Raw genomic sequence first — 22,157 nt, forward strand, 5'->3', positions numbered from 1 at the left:
TCAACACAGCATCAAGGTACCTACCTGCCTCATTGACTCTGCTGATTCAAGGTGCTGCCCACACCCTCATACCTGCCGCATCCATCACTTCCAGCTCTGATGACCCACCTACCATCCTGCATATCCAGTTCTACTTACCCTCAGCTTCACGTACCGTCCAGGTGAACCTTAGCAGTACCTATGGCTCAGCACTATCGAGCGAACACAAAGATGCAAAGACACAAGCCATCGGCAAATTTTGGCTTTAACCATCACGCTCTTATGAAGCCGCGTCCCTCCGCACCACGGATGGGGGAGAGGAGTGGGGGATTCGAGTAATCGATCCCAAAAAATATAGATAACTATTTTTTTAACATCTCAGCAGACCCAAACATTTATTCAGCAACATGGAGTCTTGGGTACAAATCAAGCAAATCGGGAGAAGTAGGAAGAATCAGTTCTATTTTAGATGGAGACAGTGGTCACATGTTGTGGTCACATCGCTGTTCTTCTTGGAGGCTGAAAACGTTTTGTGAAGCTCGTTGTGTTCTATAGCCTCAGCAGGATATATAAGCATTAAAAATCATGTAGATGATGGTTTTGTCCCTTCAAAGTAAATAATAACTATATTAAAATATAATAATAAATAATAATAAAATAATAATAATAATAATAATAATAATAAAATAATAACAATAATAATATTATATTATTAAATTTTCATTGTAGTATTATTATTAATAATAATACAAATAATAATAATATTGCTAATTGCATATATATATATATATATATATATATATATATTTTTTTTAATTTATTTATTTATTTATTTATTTATTTATTTATTTATTTATCTTCTTCCTGTAATTCCACCATCCGCCGCTAGAGGGAGCAAAATACGTCACATGAGAGGAAAACTACAGTTCCCAGAATGCATTTCACATAAGGGATCGTCTACAAACTACCAACTGTTTTATTTAAGCTGCTCACCATTTTATCGAGGGGCGGAAGGATTAAAGTGTTCGCTACCTTAGCACAGAGCTTATAATGAGGGCGGTAATCAGAGGGGACACGAGAGTGAGCGGAGCCAGCCCGGTGTGATACGTATTGTGGCTACCTGGGCTCTTTTTAGACGGTTCCTGACTGCGGCTGACCGGTTGGTGTTGACCATGAACTGCCGCCGGGTTGACCCTTTATTAGACAGGTGAGGAGGACCTGGGATGTCACTTGTGGACCGGGGGAGGAGGGCTGAGCCTGATGTTGACGACATATGTCGGTGAGGGTTACGGGGAAGGAGGGGTGTGTTTACATCTTCTGCTCATATGTTCTGCTGTTTAGTTGTAAATAAAGTTAATTGAAACAGTCACAGTGGGAAAGCTATATTTTTAACGGCCCTTGTTGTCTATAGCAACCAATCACTGAGCACCTTTCATTTCTTCTAATGCTGTTGAAAATTGAAAGCTGCGCTGTGATTGGTTGCTATGGGCAACAATAAGTATGTACTATCTGGGGGTCCCTGGTGGTCCATCCGCCGTAATGTGGGATTTATACTGAAGAGGAAGCAAAAAGCAGCACATCGCGCCATTATATAGGATACAAGGCCCAACTATGGCACATGGATTCCACATTACATCCCAGAATGTATGGAGCCCTCAGTCCAGACCCCCAAACCTAATACAGATTCTAGACAAGACCACCTGAAAAAAGATGTCAGACCCCCAAAACTAAGACCCCCCACCTAAACTAATACAGACCCCAGACCAGACCCTCTATACTAATACAGACCCCAGACCAGACCCTCTATACTAATACAGACCCCAGACCAGACCCTCTTTACTAATACAGACCCCAGACCAGATCCTCTATACTAATACAGACCCCAGACCAGACCCTCTATACTAATACAGACCCCAGACCAGACCCTCTTTACTAATACAGACCCCAGACCAGACCCTCTATACTAATACAGACCCCAGACCCTCTATACTAATACAGACCCCAGACAAGAGCCTCTGTACTAATACAGACCCCAGACCAGACCCCCTATACTAATACATACCCCAGACCAGACCCTCTTTACTAATACAGACCCCAGACCAGACCCTCTATACTAATACAGACCCCAGACCCTCTATACTAATACAGACCCCAGACAAGAGCCTCTGTACTAATACAGACCCCAGACCAGACCCTCTGTACTAATACAGACCCCGGACCAAACTCTCTATACTAATACAGACCCCAGACCAGACCCTCTATACTAATACAGACCCCAGACCAGACCCTCTATACTAATACAGACCCCAGACCAGACCCTCTATACTAATACAGACCCCAGACCAGACCCTCTATACTAATACAGACCCCAGACCAGACCCCCTATACTAATACATACCCCAGACCAGACCCTCTATACTAATACAGACCCCATACCAGACCCTCTATACCAATACAGACCCCAGACCAGACCCTCTATACTAATACATACCCCAGACCAGACCCTCTATACTAATACAGACCCCAGACCAGACCCCCTATACTAATACAGACCCCAGACCAGACCCTCTATACTAATACAGACCCCAGACCAGACCCTCTATACTAATACAGACCCCAGACCAGACCCCCTATACTAATACAGACCCCAGACCAGACCCTCTATACTAATACAGACCCCAGACCAGACCCTCTATACTAATACAGACCCCTGATCAGACCCCCTATACTAATACAGACCCCAGACCAGACCCTCTATACCAATACAGACCCCAGACCAGACCCTCTATACTAATACAGACCCCAGACCAGACCCTCTATACTAATACAGATCCCCCTAACGAATAGAGACCGGAGACCAGACCCCCTAAAACTAATACAGACCCCAGATCAGACCCCTTAACCTAATGCAGACCCCCCCAGACCAGGCCCCCTAAATAATACAGATCCCCCTAAACTAATACAATTCTCATATACCATCTAAACCAATAGAGACCCCAGAAAAGTAAAAAAAATAGAAACTTCCAAAACAATTTTAGAGCCCAGACCAACACCCATAGATCAATGCAGACCCTAGACTAATCTCCCTGAATAAATACAGACCCCTAAACTAATACGGACCCATAAATAAATACAGATTCTCTCCTACACCTAAACTACTAAAAATTACAGACTTCAGACCAGGCCCCCTAAACTAATGCAGACTAATACATAGATACAGACCCCAAACTAATGCAGACCAATACATAAATACAGACCCTAAACTAATGCAGACCAATACATAAATACAGACCCTAAACTAATGCAGACCAATACATAGATACAGACCCCAAACGAATGCAGACCAATACATAGATACAGACCCCAAACTAATGCAGACCAATACATAGACACAGACCCTAAACTAATACAGATCAATACATAGATACAGACCCCAAACTAATGCAGACCAATACATAGACACAGACCCTAAACTAATGCTAACTAATACATAGATACAGACGCTAAACTAATGCCGACCAATACATAGATACAGACGCTAAACTAATACAGACCAATACATAGATACAGACGCTAAACTAATACAGACCAATACATAGATACAGACCCTAAGCTAATACAGATCAATACATAGATACAGACGCTAAACCAATGCCGACCAATACATAGATACAGACCATAAACTAATGCGAACTAATACATAGATACAGACGCTAAACTAATGCCGACCAATACATAGATAGAGACCATAAACTAATGCGAACTAATACATAGATACAGACGCTAAACTAATGCAGACCAATACATAGATACTGACCCTAAACTAATGCGAACTAATACATAGATACAGACGCTAAACTAATACAGACCAATACATAGATACAGACGCTAAACTAATACAGACCAATACATAGATACAGACCCTAAACTAATACAGATCAATACATAGATACAGACCCTAAACTAATGCAGACCAATACATAGATACAAACCCTAAACTAATACAGACCAATACATAGATACAAACCCTAAACTAATACAGATCCATACATAGATACAGACCCTAAACTAATGCAGACCAATACATAGATACAGACCCCATACTAATGTAGACCAATACATAGATACAGACCCCAAACTAATGCAGACCAATACATAGACACAGACCCTAAACTAATGCGAACTAATACATAGATACAGACGCTAAACTAATGCCGACCAATACATAGATACAGACGCTAAACTAATACAGACCAATACATAGATACAGACGCTAAACTAATACAGACCAATACATAGATACAGACCCTAAGCTAATACAGATCAATACATAGATACAGACGCTAAACCAATGCCGACCAATACATAGATACAGACCATAAACTAATGCGAACTAATACATAGATACAGACGCTAAACTAATGCCGACCAATACATAGATAGAGACCATAAACTAATGCGAACTAATACATAGATACAGACGCTAAACTAATGCAGACCAATACATAGATACTGACCCTAAACTAATGCGAACTAATACATAGATACAGACGCTAAACTAATACAGACCAATACATAGATACAGACGCTAAACTAATACAGACCAATACATAGATACAGACCCTAAACTAATACAGATCAATACATAGATACAGACCCTAAACTAATGCAGACCAATACATAGATACAAACCCTAAACTAATACAGATCCATACATAGATACAGACCCTAAACTAATGCAGACCAATACATAGATACAGACCCCATACTAATGTAGACCAATACATAGATACAGACCCCAAACTAATGCAGACCAATACATAGACACAGACCCTAAACTAATGCGAACTAATACATAGATACAGACGCTAAACTAATACAGACCAATACATAGACACAGACCCTAAACTAATGCGAACTAATACATAGATACAGACGCTAAACTAATGCCGACCAATACATAGATACAGACCATAAACTAATGCAAACTAATACATAGATACAGACGCTAAACTAATACAGACCAATACATAGATACAGACGCTAAACTAATACAGATCAATACATAGATACAGACCCTAAACTAATACAGATCAATACATAGATACAGACCCTAAACTAATACAGACCAATACATAGATACATACCCTAAACTAATGCAGATCCATACAAAGATACAGACCCTAAACTAATGCAGGCCAATACATAGATAAAGACCCCATACTAATGCAGACCAATACATAGATACATACCCTAAACTAATGCGAACTAATACATAGATACAGACCCTAAACTAATACAGACCAATACATAGATACAGACGATAAACTAATGCAGACCAATACATAGATACAGACCCTAAACCAAAGCCGTCTGAAAATACTTACCTCAAACCCCCTAAAACATAAAGACCCCAACACTAAGGACACCTCCCTTGCCGACCTGTATATACAGACCTTAGACCGGACCTCCCTTGTTTACAGATCCCCTACAGATTCAGTCTCCCCACACACCCACCTCCGCATGCAGCCTGATTACAGACCTGCCTGAGGCCCCCGGGGTCGCCCAAGACTAGAGAAACATGACTGCTTCTTCTAACAGCGCCATCTCTGCCAACAGGTTGTGTGGAGTATTGCAGCTCAGCTCCAATGACTTTAGTAGGGGTTGGCGCTCTTCCTGAATGGCAGCAGCCATGTTTTCCTAATCCTGAATAACCCCCCATTTCTAAGAAGATTTGGGCTCCAGGGATGCCGTATTCGTTGACCTCTGTGTTTTCTGCCTGCAGGTGCCTCGTCTTCTTGTCCAAAAACCTGTCCCGGTACTACATGTCGTCCGACGTGGAGCCTCTGCCCCCGCATCTGAAGGACAAGCTGATAACACTTCTGTGCGCCCAGGGACTTCTCACCGACTCCAACATCGGATGGGTAAGAAAGTCCCAAAACTGCCATCTGAGTTCTTACAACCTTAAAGGGAAGGTCTCCCATGGCACATCACCTGTGGAGGAGGCTTAACTCCAAGGAGATCAAAAGGATTGGGCATGTTGAAATTTAGCATGCCCCATCCTTTTATCTTTTTTTTTTCCCAATATTATCCTCCCATCATATCGACATCTTACAGGGCAGTACCCCGCAATAAACCGGAAGAATGTGGCCCATAGTGATCTGGTGATGGATAGATTACCTTAACTTTAAAGGGAGCAGGAAATTATGACTATTTTCAACCAGAAACAGCGCCACGGATGTCCAGAGGCCATGACTGGTACTGCAGTGAATGGAGCGGACACTACCTGTGGATAGCCGCCATGTTTTGTTTTTTTTTACAATCTTGTCTTCTCCACCCCCTGATGTCAGACTCGGGTCTTATTTCCCAGGTCCTTCATCCGTCCGTAAAAAAACTCGACCTCCGCGACTGTGACGTGTCTGACAACGCTCTGCAGCTCGTATCCCGCTGCCGACAACTCAAGAAAATAAATCTGAATGCCAGCAAAGGAGAGGAGAGGACCGCCATCACTTCTAAAGGTGAAGCTCCCCCTAGTGGCGAAATGTTGGTATTGCTCTCTGCACACGGCGGATATAACGTGGTCCCTCCTCTCCCTCCAGGAATCACAGCGGTCGCCCAGTCCTGTCCGTACCTCCATGAAGTCACTCTTAAAAAATGTCGCAATCTGAGCGACGTCGGCGTCCTGGCGTTATCGCTGAATTGCCCGCTACTGCAGATCGTTAATCTGAGCGGCTGCGTCATGGTCAGCGACGCGTCCCTGCGGGCGCTGGGCGAGAACTGTCCCCTGCTGCATAGCGTGGACCTGTCCGCTACAAAGGTAAGAGCTGGCGCGGCCTATTACACCCACGACGGAGGGGGCCAGTGACCATGATGTCATTACTGCCCCCTGCAGGTGACCGATGGCGGCATCATCACTCTTGTGACCAGCAGGTGTTCACAGAATTTAAAGGTACGGTTACGTCCTACTATTTGTGGGAATGATCCTTTAATGTTCAGCCAAATTTAAAGGGACGGTCCAGTTTTATAAAAAGGAAGCCTAATTTTCATATATCAAAACGTTTCGCCACTTTGTGCTTCATCTAGGGACCATTGTTCTCTTAAATTGGAGCCGAGTTGCAATACCAGACATAACCAACGGTCAGGGTGTGGCGCCCTTTCTGAATGCCTTCCATTACTGCCCACAGGAAATACACATCGATCGTTGCACGTACGTGACGGACGACGCGGTGGAGGCCATCCTCACCTGCTGCCCCAATATCGACATCCTGCTCTTTCACGGATGCCCACAAACCACAGGTCAGATGACATTACGGATGTTCAATGCGACGTGAAGAAAGGGTTAAAGGGGTATGCCAAGTCCAGAAATATAAGGGTGTCGGGGAGCTGCCCCCATCGCTGCCATCTCTTTGGCTGGGCTTCATAGGAGAACATTAAATTCACTACATACAGCAATACCGAAATATTGGTGCACATACGACAAACTACCAGAGGTTCATATGTCCTGGGCTGGGAGGCGAGGGGTAAAAAAAAAAAAAAAGTTTGTTAAATTGGACTTTTACGTTTGCACAAATAATCTATGAAATTGAATTGCTGCACCTCACCCCACAAAAAATGCAATAAAAATAAGGACTCATAAAAACTGCAACTCGTCATGCAAAAAAAAAAAAACAGGCTCCATCCACAGAAAAATAAAAAAGTTACAGAAACCAATTTTTCTTTCAATGTTTTAATTTTATTTTTTACCTCTAAAATAATAATATTAACAATAAAATGTATTAATGTGGACTCGCTGTTATCATAAGAACGTGAAGAGTGTATTTAGAGGGTCATTTTTGCCACACAATCAATGCTATAAAAGGGAAATCCAAAAACTACTGCAGAATTTTTCTGTTTCTTTCCTTTTTTTTTCATCATTTCATTTTTTTCCAGTATGTTATTAACGTAAGATGCGGACACAATATGGAGAGCGAGAAGGGGAGTGTATGTGGACACAGTATGGGGAGTGAAAGTGTGAGTGTATGTTGGCACAGTATGGGAAGCAAGAGGGGGAGTGTATGTGGACACAGTATGGGGAGTGAAAGTGTGAGTGTATGTTGGCACAGTATGGGAAGCAAGAGGGGGAGTGTATGTGGACACAATATGGGGATCAAGAGGGGGAGTGTATGTGGATACAGTATGGAGATCAAGAGGGGGAGTGTATGCAGACACAGTATGGGAAGCAAAAGGGGGAGTGTATGCGGACACAGTATGGGGATTGAAAGTGTGAGTGTATTTTGGCACAGTATGGGGATCGAGAGGGGGAGTGTATGCAGACACAGTATGGGAAGCAAGAGGGGGAGTGTATGCGGACACAGTATGGGGATCGAGAGGGGGAGTGTATGCGGACACAGTATGGGAGCAAGAGGGCGAGTGTATGCGGACACAGTATGGGAAGCAAGAGGGGGAGTGTATGCGTACACAGTATGGGGATTGAGAGGGGGAGTGTATGCGGACACAGTATGGGAAGCAAGAGGGCGAGTGTATGCGGACACAGTATGGGAAGCAAGAGGGGGAGTGTATGCGTACACAGTATGGGGATCGAGAGGGGGAGTGTATGCAGACACAGTATGGGAAGCAAGAGGGGGAGTGTATGCGGACACAGTATGGGGATTGAGAGGGGGAGTGTATGCGGACACAGTATGGGAAGCAAGAGGGGGAGTATATGCAGACACAGTATGGGAGCAAGAGGGGAGTCTATGTAGTCACAGTATGAGGAATGATGGGGGATGGATGCATACATAGTATGAGGAGTGACGGGGAAGGGTGCGTACACAGTATGAGGAGTGATGGGATGGGTGCGTACACAGTGTGAGGAGTGAGGGGGATGGGTGCGGACACAGTATGAGGAGTGAGGGGGATGGGTGCGTACACAGTGTGAGGAGTGATGGGGATGGGTGCGGACAGTGTGAGGGGGATGGGTGCGGACACAGTATGAGTAACGGGGACAGGTGCGAACATAGTATGAGGAGTGATGGAGAGGATGGGTGTGGACACAGTATGAGGAGTGATGGGGAATGGGTGTAGGCACAGTATTGAGGAGTGATGGGGATGGTTGTGGATATGCGGTATGAGGAGTGAAGGGGGATGGGTGCAGACACAGTATGAGGAGTGATGGGCATGGGTGTGGATACAGTAACTTTTTTCATAATTTCACCGCAATTGGAATTTTTTCCCAATACCTTATACGCCAAAGTGAATGGCGTCAATCCAAACTACAGCTTGTCCCAAAAAAAAATTAAGCCCTCATACGACTGTCAATAATGTGGACTATTGACCGTAAATTAAGGGAACAGCGCCCCCTAGAGTCAGTGTACTGAGAAACAGCAAATGATGCAAAGGAACAACACGGCATCTGGCGGCAACAGAATAGGAAACTATTAGTAGCAGTTTCTCCCTTGTTCTTGAAAAAAAAAAAGATTAGAAGAATGTTGTTGTCTCCGGAGAGCGGAGAGCGTGGGAACCAAGGACACGGGAGAGGAGACCGAAGTTTAACCCCCTAGTGACACGAATGAGACCCCATAGATCAGCTTGGAAAGCTGGATGACCAGCACAGCGTCACTCCACTTTCCCAGATATCTGCATGTCTGCGACTTCAATCACATAATTTTAATTTGATTTTTTTGCCCCCTCCAGATCGTTCGGCCATCGCCATAGAGCAGCTGCTGAGATCGAAAAAACTCAGTCAGGTGACGTGGACTGTATAGTGGAGCGACAGCTCCTGGGACCACCACAGGATGGGACCACCACAGGATGAGCAACAGTGTTACCACTGTCGTGGGGGGACAAGACTCAGCACGAGGGGCCCAAAACACTCCCCCAAAAGTAGGAGACAAATGTTCCCCAAGTTTCTGTTTATACCAGTAGTTCGTTATTAGTGGATTAATTTCATAATATCTTCATAGAGACCAAGGCTCATTTTTTTTCTGATACAGAGCAACAAATCCTCAGCATTTAGACAAAGAGGGAAATGATATTTTCACCGCCTGCAGCCACCACTAGAGGGAGCTCCCTGTACTCCGGGCTATTATTCAGCTCAATGGAAGTTGTACGCAGTTGGCTCCCTCTAGTGGTGGCTGCAGGCTGGGAGAATTGCATGTTGACGGCTCTGCCCTCCAGTGCATGAGAAGCAGAAGGTTTCAGGAGAGTAGAGAGATGTTGGGCGGATTTGCTTGAGTTGTAGCTTGTTGCAAGTAACATCCTAAAGAGAAAAGAAAATACCAAAAGTTGCACTTTTCTGTTTTGTACTGGTTTGTATTATACTGATTTGTATTGTACTGGTTCTGTGTACTATAAATAAAAAGTTAGTTTGGTTCAAATAAATGCAATAAATACTATACACACATATTACAGCAGAGAGCCAGCCTCTCGACACCACCACCTGCAGAACGCCAGCCTCTCAACACCTGCATCAGCAGAATGCCAGCTTCTCAACACCCCCACCTGCAGAACGCCAGCCTCTCAACACCCCCACCTGCAGAACGCCAGCCTCTCGACACCCGCATCAGCAGAACGCCAGCCTCTTGACACCTTCACCAGCAGAACGCCAGCATCTCGACACCCCCACCAGCAGAACGCCAGCCTCTCAACACCTGCACCAGCAGAGAGCCAGCCTCTCGACACCTCCACCTACCAAACGCCAGCCTCTCAACACCCGCACCAGCAGAACGCCAGCCTCTCGACACCCGCATCAGCAGAACGCCAGCCTCTTGACACCTTCACCAGCAGAACGCCAGCCTCTCAACACCCCCACCTGCAGAACGCCAGCCTCTCGACACCCGCATCAGCAGAACGCCAGCCTCTTGACACCTTCACCAGCAGAACGCCAGCATCTCGACACCCCCACCAGCAGAACGCCAGCCTCTCGACACCTTCACCAGCAGAACGCCAGCCTCTCGACACCTTCACCAGCAGAACGCCAGCCTCTTGACACTAAACTCTGCAGGGTAATCAATACAGGGGAGGACAATTTTATATTACAGGATGATTTATGTAAACTAGAAGCTTGGTCTGATAAATGGCAAATGAGCTTTAATGGGGATAAATGTAAGGTCATGCACTTGGGTAGAAGTAATAAGATGTATAACTATGTGCTTAATTCTAAAATTCTGGGCAAAACCGTCAATGAAAAAGACCTGGGTGTATGGGTGGATGACAAACTCATATTCAGTGGCCAGTGTCAGGCAGCTGCTACAAAGGCAAATAAAATAATGGGATGCATTAAAAGAGGCATAGATGCTCATGAGGAGAACATAATTTTACCTCTATACAAGTCACTAGTTCGACCACACTTAGAATACTGTGCACAGTTCTGGTCTCCGGTGTATAAGAAAGACATAGCTGAACTGGAGCGGGTGCAGAGAAGAGCGACCAAGGTTATTAGAGGACTGGGGGGTCTGCAATACCAAGAAAGGTTATTACACTTGGGGCTATTTAGTTTGGAAAAACGAAGACTAAGGGGTGATCTTATGTTAATGTATAAATATATGAGGGGACAGTACAAAGACCTTTCTGATGATCTTTTTAATCATAGACCACTGACAGGGACAAGGGGGCATCCTCTACGTCTGGAGGAAAGAAGGTTTAAGCATAATAACAGACGCGGGTTCTTTACTGTAAGAGCAGTGAGACTATGGAACTCTCTGCCGTATGATGTTGTAATGAGTGATTCATTACTTAAATTTAAGAGGGGACTGGATACCTTTCTGGAAAAGTATAATATTACAGGGTATATACACTAGATTCCTTGATAGGGCGTTGATCCAGGGAACTAGTCTGATTGCCGTATGTGGGGTCGGGAAGGAATTTTTTTCCCCAATGTGGAGCTTACTCTTACCACATGTTTTTTTTTTGCCTTCCTCTAGATCAACATGTTAGGTTAGGCTATGGGTTGAACTAGATGGACTTAAAGTCTTCCTTCAACCTTAATAACTATGTAACTATGCTACCTGCCCCAGCAGAATGCCAACCTCCACCTGAAGAGCACCATCCTCCTGTCGCCTCCACCAGAACTTTAGCTTCCCATTGCCTCCACCTTTAGACTGGCAGCCTCCAGTCTTCTCCCCCAGCAGAGCCTGGTTTCCGACTCTTGCTATACACAAATGTCCTTGACTAAGATCACTCTCGGTTGAAACATTGGACCATGTCTGTTTTTGACTCTTTGCCGGATCAACTAAGTAAACACTACAGTCTCATCTTCTGCCAGCAGAGCGCCAGTTTCTCATTGTCTCCCCCAGCAGAACATCAGCCTCCTATGCAGGGAGAGTCATGGAGCCGGAGCCTATTTTGGTGGAGTCGGTGTCATGGAAATTGAGGAGTCGGAGTTGGAAGTTTGGCTCACCGACTCCACAGCCCTGACAAGGCTGTGGAGTCGGTGTCTCGGAGTCGGAGCAAAATTTGGTGGAGTTGGAGTCAGTGTCATGGAAATTGAGGAGTCAGAGGTTTGGGATACCGACACCACAGCCCTGCTCCTATGACCTCCTCAGCAGAGCACCAGCTTCTAACTGCAGAACCCCAGCCTCCCCTTCCCATAACCTCTCCCTGCAGAACCCCAGCCTCCCCTTCCCATAACCTCTCCCTGCAGAACCCCAGCCTCCCCTTCCCATAACCTCTCCCTGCAGAGCGCCAACCTCCCCATAACCCCTCCCTGCAGAGCGCCAACCTCCCCATAACCCCTCCCTGCAGAGCGCCAACCTCCCCATAACCCCTCCCTGCAGAGCGCCAACCTCCCCTTCCCATAACCCCTCCCAGCGGAGCGCCAGCCTCCCCTTCCCATAACCCCTCCCAGCGGAGCGCCAGCCTCCCCTTCCCATAACCGCTCCCAGCAGAGCGCCAGCCTCCCTTTCCCATAACCCCTCCCAGCGGAACACCAGCCTCCCCTTCCCATAACCGCTCCCAGCAGAGCTCCAGCCTCCCCTTCCCATAACCCCTCCGAGCAGAGCACCAGCCTCCCCTTTCCATAACCCCTCCCAGCGGAACACCAGCCTCCCCTTCCCATAACCCCTCCCAGCAGAGCTCCAGCCTCCCCTTCCCATAACCCCTCCCAGCGGAGCGCCAGCCTCCCCTTCCCATAACCGCTCCCAGCAGAGCGCCAGCCTCCCTTTCCCATAACCCCTCCCAGCGGAACACCAGCCTCCCCTTCCCATAACCGCTCCCAGCAGAGCTCCAGCCTCCCCTTCCCATAACCCCTCCGAGCAGAGCACCAGCCTCCCCTTCCCATAACCCCTCCCAGCGGAACAGCAGACTCCCCTTCCCATAACCCCTCCCAGCAGAGCTCCAGCCTCCCCTTCCCATAACCCCTCTCAGCGGAACACCAGCCTCCCATTCCCATAACCCCTCCCAGCGGAGCGCCAGCCTCCCCTTCCCATAACCCCTCCCAGCGGAGCACCAGCCTCCCCTTCCCATAACCCCTCCCAGTGGAGCGCCAGCCTCCCCATACCCCCTCCCAGCAGAGCGCCAGCCTCCCCTTCCCATAACCCCTCCCAGCAGAGCGCCAGCCTCTCCTTCCCATAACCCCTCCCAGCAGAGCGCCAGCCTCCCCTTCCCATAACCCCTCCCAGCAGAGCGCCAGCCTCTCCTTCCCATAACCCCTCCCAGCAGAGCGCCAGCCTCCCCTTCCCATAACCCCTCCCAGCAGAGCGCCAGCCTCCCCTTTCCATAACCCCTCCCAGCGGAGCGCCAGCCTCCCCTTCCCATAACCCCTCCCAGCAGAGCGCCAGCCTCCCCTTTCCATAACCCCTCCCAGCAGAGCGCCAGCCTCCCCTTCCCATAACCCCTCCCAGCGGAGCACCAGCCTCCCCTTCCCATAACCCCTCTCTGCAGAGCGCCAGCCTCCCCTTCCCATAACCCCTCCCAGCGGAGCACCAGCCTCCCCTTCCCATAACCCCTCCCAGTGGAGCGCCAGCCTCTCCTTCCCATAACCCCTCCCAGCAGAGGGCCAGCCTTCCCTGCCCATTACCCCTCCCAGCGGAGCGCCAGCCTCCCCTTCCCATAACCCCTCCCAGCGGAGCGCCAGCCTCCCCTTCCCATAACCCCTCCCAGGGGAGCGCCAGCCTCCCCTTCCCATAACCCCTCTCTGCAGAGCGCCAGCCTCCCCTTCCCATAACCCCTCCCAGCAGAGCGCCAGCCTCCCCTTCCCATAACCCCTCTCTGCAGAGCGCCAGCCTCCCCTTCCCATAACCCCTCCCAGCAGAGGGCCAGCCTTCCCTGCCCATAACCCCTCCCAGCGGAGCGCCAGCCTCCCCTTCCCATAACCCCTCTCTGCAGAGCGCCAGCCTCCCCTTCCCATAACCCCTCTCTGCAGAGCGCCAGCCTCTCCTTCCCATAACCCCTCCCAGCAGAGGGCCAGCCTTCCCTGCCCATAACCCCTCCCAGCGGAGCGCCAGCCTCCCCTTCCCATAACCCCTCTCTGCAGAGCGCCAGCCTCCCCTTCCCATAACCCCTCCCAGCGGAGCGCCAGCCTCCCCTTCCCATAACCCCTCACAGCGGAGCGCCAGCCTCCCCTTCCCATAACCGCTCCCAGCAGAGCGCCAGCCTCCCTTTCCCATAACCCCTCCCAGCGGAACACCAGCCTCCCCTTCCCATAACCGCTCCCAGCAGAGCTCCAGCCTCCCCTTCCCATAACCCCTCCGAGCAGAGCACCAGCCTCCCCTTCCCATAACCCCTCCCAGCGGAACACCAGACTCCCCTTCCCATAACCCCTCCCAGCAGAGCTCCAGCCTCCCCTTCCCATAACCCCTCCCAGCGGAGCGCCAGCCTCCCCTTCCCATAATCCCTCCCAGCAGAGCACCAGCCTCCCCTTCCCATAACCCCTCCCAGCGGAACACCAGACTCCCCTTCCCATAACCCCTCCCAGCAGAGCTCCAGCCTCCCCTTCCCATAACCCCTCCCAGCGGAGCGCCAGCCTCCCCTTCCCATAATCCCTCCCAGCAGAGCGCCAGCTTCCCCTTCCCATAACCCCTCCCAGCGGAACACCAGCCTCCCCTTCCCATAACCCCTCCCAGCGGAGCGCCAGCCTCCCCTTCCCATAACCCCTCCCAGCGGAGCACCAGCCTCCCCTTCCCATAACCCCTCCCAGTGGAGCGCCAGCCTCCCCATACCCCCTCCCAGCAGAGCGCCAGCCTCCCCTTCCCATAACCCCTCCCAGCAGAGCGCCAGCCTCTCCTTCCCATAACCCCTCCCAGCAGAGCGCCAGCCTCCCCTTCCCATAACCCCTCCCAGCAGAGCGCCAGCCTCCCCTTCCCATAACCCCTCCCAGCGGAGCACCAGCCTCCCCTTCCCATAACCCCTCCCAGCGGAGCTCCAGCCTCCCCTTTCCATAACCCCTCTCTGCAGAGCGCCAGCCTCCCCTTCCCATAACCCCTCCCAGCGGAGCGCCAGCCTCCCCTTCCCATAACCCCTCTCTGCAGAGCGCCAGCCTCCCCTTCCCATAACCCCTCCCAGCGGAGCACCAGCCTCCCCTTCCCATAACCCCTCCCAGTGGAGCGCCAGCCTCCCCATACCCCCTCCCAGCAGAGCGCCAGCCTCCCCTTCCCATAACCCCTCCCAGCAGAGCGCCAGCCTCTCCTTCCCATAACCCCTCCCAGCAGAGGGCCAGCCTTCCCTGCCCATTACCCCTCCCAGCGGAGCGCCAGCCTCCCCTTCCCATAACCCCTCCCAGCGGAGCGCCAGCCTCCCCTTCCCATAACCCCTCTCTGCAGAGCGCCAGCCTCCCCTTCCCATAACCCCTCCCAGCGGAGCACCAGCCTCCCCTTCCCATAACCCCTCCCAGTGGAGCGCCAGCCTCCCCATACCCCCTCCCAGCAGAGCGCCAGCCTCCCCTTCCCATAACCCCTCCCAGCAGAGCGCCAGCCTCTCCTTCCCATAACCCCTCCCAGCAGAGGGCCAGCCTTCCCTGCCCATTACCCCTCCCAGCGGAGCGCCAGCCTCCCCTTCCCATAACCCCTCCCAGCGGAGCGCCAGCCTCCCCTTCCCATAACCCCTCCCAGCGGAGCGCCAGCCTCCCCTTTCCATAACCCCTCCCAGCGGAGCGCCAGCCTCCCCTTTCCATAACCCCTCCCAGCGGAGCGCCAGCCTCCCCTTTCCATAACCCCTCCCAGCGGAGCGCCAGCCTCCCCTTCCCATAACCCCTCCCAGCGGAGCGCCAGCCTCCCCATAACCCCTCTCTGCAGAGCGCCAGCCTCCCCTTCCCATAACCCCTCCCAGCAGAGCGCCAGCCTCCCCTTCCCATAACCCCTCTCTGCAGAGCGCCAGCCTCCCCTTTCCCATAACCCCTCCCAGCAGAGCTCCAGCCTCCCCTTCCCATAACCTCTCCCAGCGGAGCGCCAGCCTCCCCTTCCCATAACCCCTCCCAGCAGAGCGCCAGCCTCCCCTTCCCATAACCCCTCCCAGCGGAGCACCAGCCTCCCCTTCCCATAACCCCTCCCAGTGGAGCGCCAGCCTCCCCATACCCCCTCCCAGCAGAGCGCCAGCCTCCCCTTCCCATAACCCCTCCCAGCAGAGCGCCAGCCTCTCCTTCCCATAACCCCTCCCAGCAGAGCGCCAGCCTCCCCTTCCCATAACCCCTCCCAGCAGAGCGCCAGCCTCCCCTTCCCATAACCCCTCCCAGCGGAGCGCCAGTCTCCCCTTCCCATAACCCCTCCCAGCGGAGCACCAGCCTCCCCTTTCCATAACCCCTCCCAGCGGAGCGCCAGCCTCCCCTTCCCATAACCCCTCCCAGCGGAGCGCCAGCCTCCCCTTCCCATAACCCCTCTCTGCAGAGCGCCAGCCTCCCCTTCCCATAACCCCTCCCAGCGGAGCGCCAGCCTCCCCTTCCCATAACCCCTCCCAGCGGAGCGCCAGCCTCCCCTTCCCATAACCCCTCTCTGCAGAGCGCCAGCCTCCCCTTCCCATAACCCCTCCCAGCGGAGCACCAGCCTCCCCTTCCCATAACCCCTCCCAGCGGAGCGCCAGCCTCCCCTTCCCATAACCCCTCTCTGCAGAGCGCCAGCCTCCCCTTCCCATAACCCCTCCCAGCAGAGCGCCAGCCTCCCCTTCCCATAACCCCTCTCTGCAGAGCGCCAGCCTCCCCTTCCCATAACCCCTCCCAGCAGAGCGCCAGCCTCCCCTTCCCATAACCCCTCCCAGCGGAACGCCAGATTCCCCTTCCCATAACCCCTCCCAGCGGAGCGCCAGCCTCCCCTTCCCATAACCCCTCCCAGCGGAGCACCAGCCTCCCCTTCCCATAACCCCTCCCAGTGGAGCGCCAGCCTCCCCATACCCCCTCCCAGCAGAGCGCCAGCCTCCCCTTCCCATAACCCCTCCCAGCAGAGCGCCAGCCTCTCCTTCCCATAACCCCTCCCAGCAGAGCGCCAGCCTCCCCTTCCCATAACCCCTCCCAGCAGAGCGCCAGCCTCCCCTTCCCATAACCCCTCCCAGCGGAGCACCAGCCTCCCCTTCCCATAACCCCTCCCAGCAGAGGGCCAGCCTCCCCTGCCCATTACCCCTCCCAGCGGAGCGCCAGCCTCCCCTTCCCATAACCCCTCCCAGCGGAGCGCCAGCCTCCCCTTCCCATAACCCCTCCCAGCGGAGCGCCAGCCTCCCCTTTCCATAACCCCTCCCAGCGGAGCGCCAGCCTCCCCTTCCCATAACCCCTCCCAGCGGAGCGCCAGCCTCCCCTTCCCATAACCCCTCCCAGCAGAGCGCCAGCCTCCCCGGCCCATTACCCCTCCCAGCGGAGCGCCAGCCTCCCCTTCCCATAACCCCTCCCAGCAGAGCGCCAGCCTCCCCTGCCCATTACCCCTCCCAGCAGAGCGCCAGCCTCCCCTTCCCATAACCCCTCCCAGCGGAGCGCCAGCCTCCCCTTCCCATAACCCCTCTCTGCAGAGCGCCAGCCTCCCCTTCCCATAACCCCTCCCAGCAGAGCGCCAGCCTCCCCTTCCCATAACCCCTCCCAGCGGAACGCCAGCCTCCCCTTCCCATAACCCCTCCCAGCAGAGCGCCAGCCTCCCCTTCCCATAACCCCTCCCAGCGGAGCGCCAGCCTCCCCTTCCCATAACCTCTCCCAGCAGAGCGCCAGCCTCCTATCCATCGCCTCCGGCAGTGGAGCAGCCAGCCACTGTTCACAGTCTCGAGTGCTCCACCTGCTGGCAGCTTCAGCTCACGCGTGACGCTAGACTGCAGCACATTCAGAACCTGACAGATGTATCTTAGGAAGGGTAATTTCAGAATCCAACTCCATTTTTTTTTTTTGGTCTGTAACCATGGAAACACATAAGACTGCACAAGGTCTGGAGACAAAAAAAGGTTTTAATCAAGACTATCTGCAAAGATTCTACATATTTCAGATTTCAAAAGTCTACATACCCGTACCTACCCTAGTTACATTGCAAATCAAGAGAGCTGAAAAGTATTTTACCTACGCTCCTCCTCTCAGCCAATCAACATTCCTTGCTTCTAAGAAGTCAGGAAGGTGGAGATTACTTTTCGGGGAGGGACTTAAAGGGGTTCTCCAAGATTAGAAAAACAGAGAACATACTTTGTCAAATGAATGAGGCCGGGCTGCAGTACCATGCCCGACCTACAGACGGGTGAGGCGCTATTTTTGGAAGAAAGCAGACATGTTTTTATACCCCACTAAATGAGATTTGGTATGGAATCTCTCATCCATTAGTGATGGTCCCTTTGTGGAGATGAAGGTCCGGGCTCATATCTCCACACCGCGCTGGTGCTCAGCCCGTAGTTCTCCTCCTTACTGGACTCCGGTAAGGAATATTCTGCCACTTTCCGCAGCTCTTTCTGTATGGGGTGCCCCAGGAAGTGTCCCCTGCCGGGGTCTCCGATCAGTACCGTGGTCCCATGTTGCTCCACACAGCGTCTGAGCCAGAGGCGGAGAGAATCGGCCAACTGCTCGTCGTAAAACATGTCGCCCAGAGCGATCACGTCCCACCGACGCGCGTCCTCTCCGATCACGTCCAACCGACGCGCGTCCTCACCGATCACGTCCCACCGACGCGCGTCCTCACCGATTATGTCCAACCGACGCGCGTCCTCACCGATCACGTCCAACCGACGCGCGTCCTCACCGATCACGTCCAACCGACGCGCGTCCTCACCGATCACGTCCCACCGACGCGCGTCCTCACCGATCACGTCCAACCGACGCGCGTCCTCACCGATCACGTCCCACCGACGCACGTCCTCACCGATCACGTCCAACCGACGCGCGTCCTCACCGATCACGTCCCACCGACGCACGTCCTCACCGATCACGTTCTCCGTGATGAAAGGTAAATTATCGCTTCCGTTTAGTTGGCAATTTAGAGCAAAAGCGGCTCCTGCGACTGGAGAGAAGGGAGAGACCTTGTAAAATGAAAAATGGCTTCAGTAGGAAGGGGTTAATGTAGCTGTCCCATCACACATATTTAGGGCCTATCCACAGGCGCCAAGGACGAGGCCGGATACATGATACTTAGGTACAGCAGTATCTAACGGCGGATTTTACGCCCCTCACCTGGATCGATATCATTGGCTACGACATAAGAGGCTCCTCCCATTTTTGCAGCGATGGATACGGCCCCACAACCGCTTCCCAGATCCAAAACGCCTCTGCCTCTTATCACATCTGGATTATCCAAGAAGAACCTGCGAACAGACAGCAATGACCCAGACTGAAAAGAAATGTGTATGTAATCAGGGGGCAGAAATGCTGTGGATTATGTCATGCGCACGCTGTGGAAAATGACCCCTGTTGCAGATTTTAATTAGAACAAAAATTGTGTCAATCTGCAAAATGGCCACAAGAGGGCGAGCTACAAAAACTCGTGTGTAATTTTACGAAATAGCCACGAGAGGGCGCGCTACAAACATCTCGTGTGTCACTCTGTAATACGGCCACAAGAGGGCGCGCTAATCACCAGTTCGGCCATACTACGGTAAATAATACAAGTATTCCCTGTGTCATTCCGCTGAGTAGCCACAAGAGGGCGCATTATGTTCACGAGTTGAACCTGCATGCCTTCTTACCTGGCCAGCGCTTGTCCTCCCGGCCAGTATATCGCCCAGTAGGGGTCGCCATAGGGCCAGTGCTCGGGGGGGAGGTGCCAATATTTACACCGTGGGGTGAGCAGCAGTAATTTAATTTCCGGTGTCAGGTGCTCTGTTACCACCTCGGTGTTGTGCAGTATGAAGCTCTGTAGGTAGGTGGCGCTAGGGAGCTGAGCGGCGCAGAACAAAGCGTTCCCTCTATAGGCTCGTAGCAGAGATCTACACAGCAGCATAATGTCAGGGGGATGACGTAGGAGTCACGTGACAGAAGGGTCATGTGATTCACCTTGCCTGATTAGATCACATCGTCTGCGTTCAAGAGCTGCACTCACTATTCTGCTGGTGCAGTCACTGTGTACATACAGTACATTACTGATCCTGAGTTACCTCCTGCATTATACCCCAGAGCTGCACTCACTATTCTGCTGGTGCAGTCACTGTGTACATACAGTACATTACTGATCCTGAGTTACATGCTGTATTATACCCCAGAGCTGCACTCACTATTCTGCTGGTGCAGTCACTGTGTACATACAGTACATTACTGATCCTGAGTTACCTCCTGTATTATACCCCAGAGCTGCACTCACTATTCTGCTGGTGCAGTCACTGTGTACATACATTACATTACTGATCCTGAGTTACATCCTGTATTATACCCCAGAGCTGCACTCACTATTCTGCTGGTGCAGTCACTGTGTACATACATTACATTACTGACCCTGAGTTACATCCTGCATTATACTCCAGAGCTGCACTCACTATTCTGCTGGTGCAGTCACTGTGTACATACATTACATTACTGATCCTGAGTTACCTCCTGTATTATACCCCAGAGCTGCACTCACTATTCTGCTGGTGCAGTCACTGTGTACATACATTACATTACTGATCCTGAGTTACATCCTGTATTATACTCCAGAGCTGCACTTACTATTCTGCTGGTGCAGTCACTGTGTACATACATTACATTACTGATCCTGAGTTACATTCTGTAGATCTTTTATTATAAAAATGAAAAACATAACAACAATAATAGCAGAAAACATAACAAAAATATTAGCCAGAAAATAATCAGTATACTGAACACTGGTCCAGCCGCTCATTCTCTCCTCTCACACATATTATACAGTATATACAGAATAACTACTTTGACCTTCAGGTCCGGTCACCAAACAAAATAATAGTAACAAATAAAATAAACAATGGCAAAGACTATATACATGAACTTTTTTTTTAGTTTTAACCCCTTAACGACCGCCGATACGCCTTTTAACGGCGGCCGCTAAGGGTACTTAAACCACAGCGCCGTTAATTAACGGCGCTGTGGAAAAAGTGAATAGCGCCCCCCAGAGTCGGATTTTCTCTGGGGTCTCGGTTGCCGAGGGTAGCCGAGACCCCAGAGAACATGATTCGGGGGGGTTTTACCGACCCCCGAGTTGCGATCGCCGGTAATTAACCGTTTACCGGCGGTCGCAACAAAAAAAAAAAAAACGCGATTTGCCGTTTAATTTCTCTGTCCTCCGATGTGATCGCACATCGGAGGACAGAGAAATGTGGTCCCCGATGGCCCCCAATAGCCCCCCAATACTTACCTACCTCCCCCGGTGCTCCTCGTGTCTCCCCATGGGCGCCGCCATCTTTCTTCCGGGAAAAAATGGCGGGCGCACGCGCAGTGCGCCCGCCGCCCGGATGTTCTTTGGGGTCTCGGCTGCCGGGGGTAGCCGAGACCCCAAAGAACATGATCGGGGTCGGTTTGCACCGACCCCTGCTTTGCGATCGCCGGTAATTAACAGTTTACCGGCGACCGCAAAAAAAAAAAAAAAAAAAAAAAAAGCGATCAGTTATTTCTCTGTCCTCTGATGTGATCGCACATCAGAGGACAGAGAAATAGGGGGATTCGGGGACCCTATCATACTCACCCGGGGTCCCTGGGTCCTCTTCTGTCTTCTCCTGCCAGCCGGCTTTTTCATTATGGCGGGCGCATGCGCAGTGCGCCCGCCATCTGCTGCCATCTGCCGGCCGGCAGGAGAAGACAAGTTGGGGCTAAAATTAGGGTTAGGGTTAGGGTTAGAGTTAGGGTTAGGGTTAGAGTTAGGGTTAGGGTTAGAGTTAGGGTT

General features: G+C 51.3%; 2 protein-coding genes across 5 annotated transcripts; one reads left to right on the top strand and one right to left on the bottom strand.

The window, feature by feature from the left end:
- Window positions 1–946: 946 nt before the first annotated feature.
- Window positions 947–10,340, top strand: AMN1 (antagonist of mitotic exit network 1 homolog). 4 transcript variants are annotated; one of them, XM_077266666.1, is made up of 7 exons: window positions 947–1,186; window positions 5,765–5,903; window positions 6,350–6,497; window positions 6,579–6,796; window positions 6,872–6,928; window positions 7,164–7,275; window positions 9,652–10,338. In XM_077266666.1, the coding sequence occupies exons 1-7, from the start codon at window positions 1,152–1,154 to the stop codon at window positions 9,720–9,722; spliced, it is 780 nt and encodes a 259-aa protein (XP_077122781.1). In that variant the 5' UTR covers window positions 947–1,151; the 3' UTR covers window positions 9,723–10,338. The 4 variants fall into 4 exon arrangements, with proteins under 4 accessions (XP_077122781.1, XP_077122780.1, XP_077122783.1 ...); XM_077266665.1 differs by having other exon boundaries at window positions 1,157–1,258; window positions 9,652–10,340; XM_077266667.1 differs by lacking the exon at window positions 947–1,186 and adding an exon at window positions 1,470–1,623 and having other exon boundaries at window positions 9,652–10,339.
- Window positions 10,341–18,283: 7,943 nt separating this feature from the next.
- On the bottom strand, window positions 18,284–20,276 carry ETFBKMT (electron transfer flavoprotein subunit beta lysine methyltransferase). Its single transcript, XM_077261309.1, has 3 exons — window positions 20,017–20,276; window positions 19,505–19,635; window positions 18,284–19,334 (listed from the first exon to the last, which is right to left on the bottom strand). The coding sequence occupies exons 1-3, from the start codon at window positions 20,268–20,270 to the stop codon at window positions 18,661–18,663; spliced, it is 1,059 nt and encodes a 352-aa protein (XP_077117424.1). The 5' UTR covers window positions 20,271–20,276; the 3' UTR covers window positions 18,284–18,660.
- Between the last annotated feature and the right edge of the window lie 1,881 nt (window positions 20,277–22,157).

Source organism: Ranitomeya variabilis, chromosome 5 (assembly GCF_051348905.1).
Source record: "Ranitomeya variabilis isolate aRanVar5 chromosome 5, aRanVar5.hap1, whole genome shotgun sequence".
Taxonomy (NCBI): Eukaryota; Metazoa; Chordata; class Amphibia; order Anura; family Dendrobatidae; genus Ranitomeya; species Ranitomeya variabilis.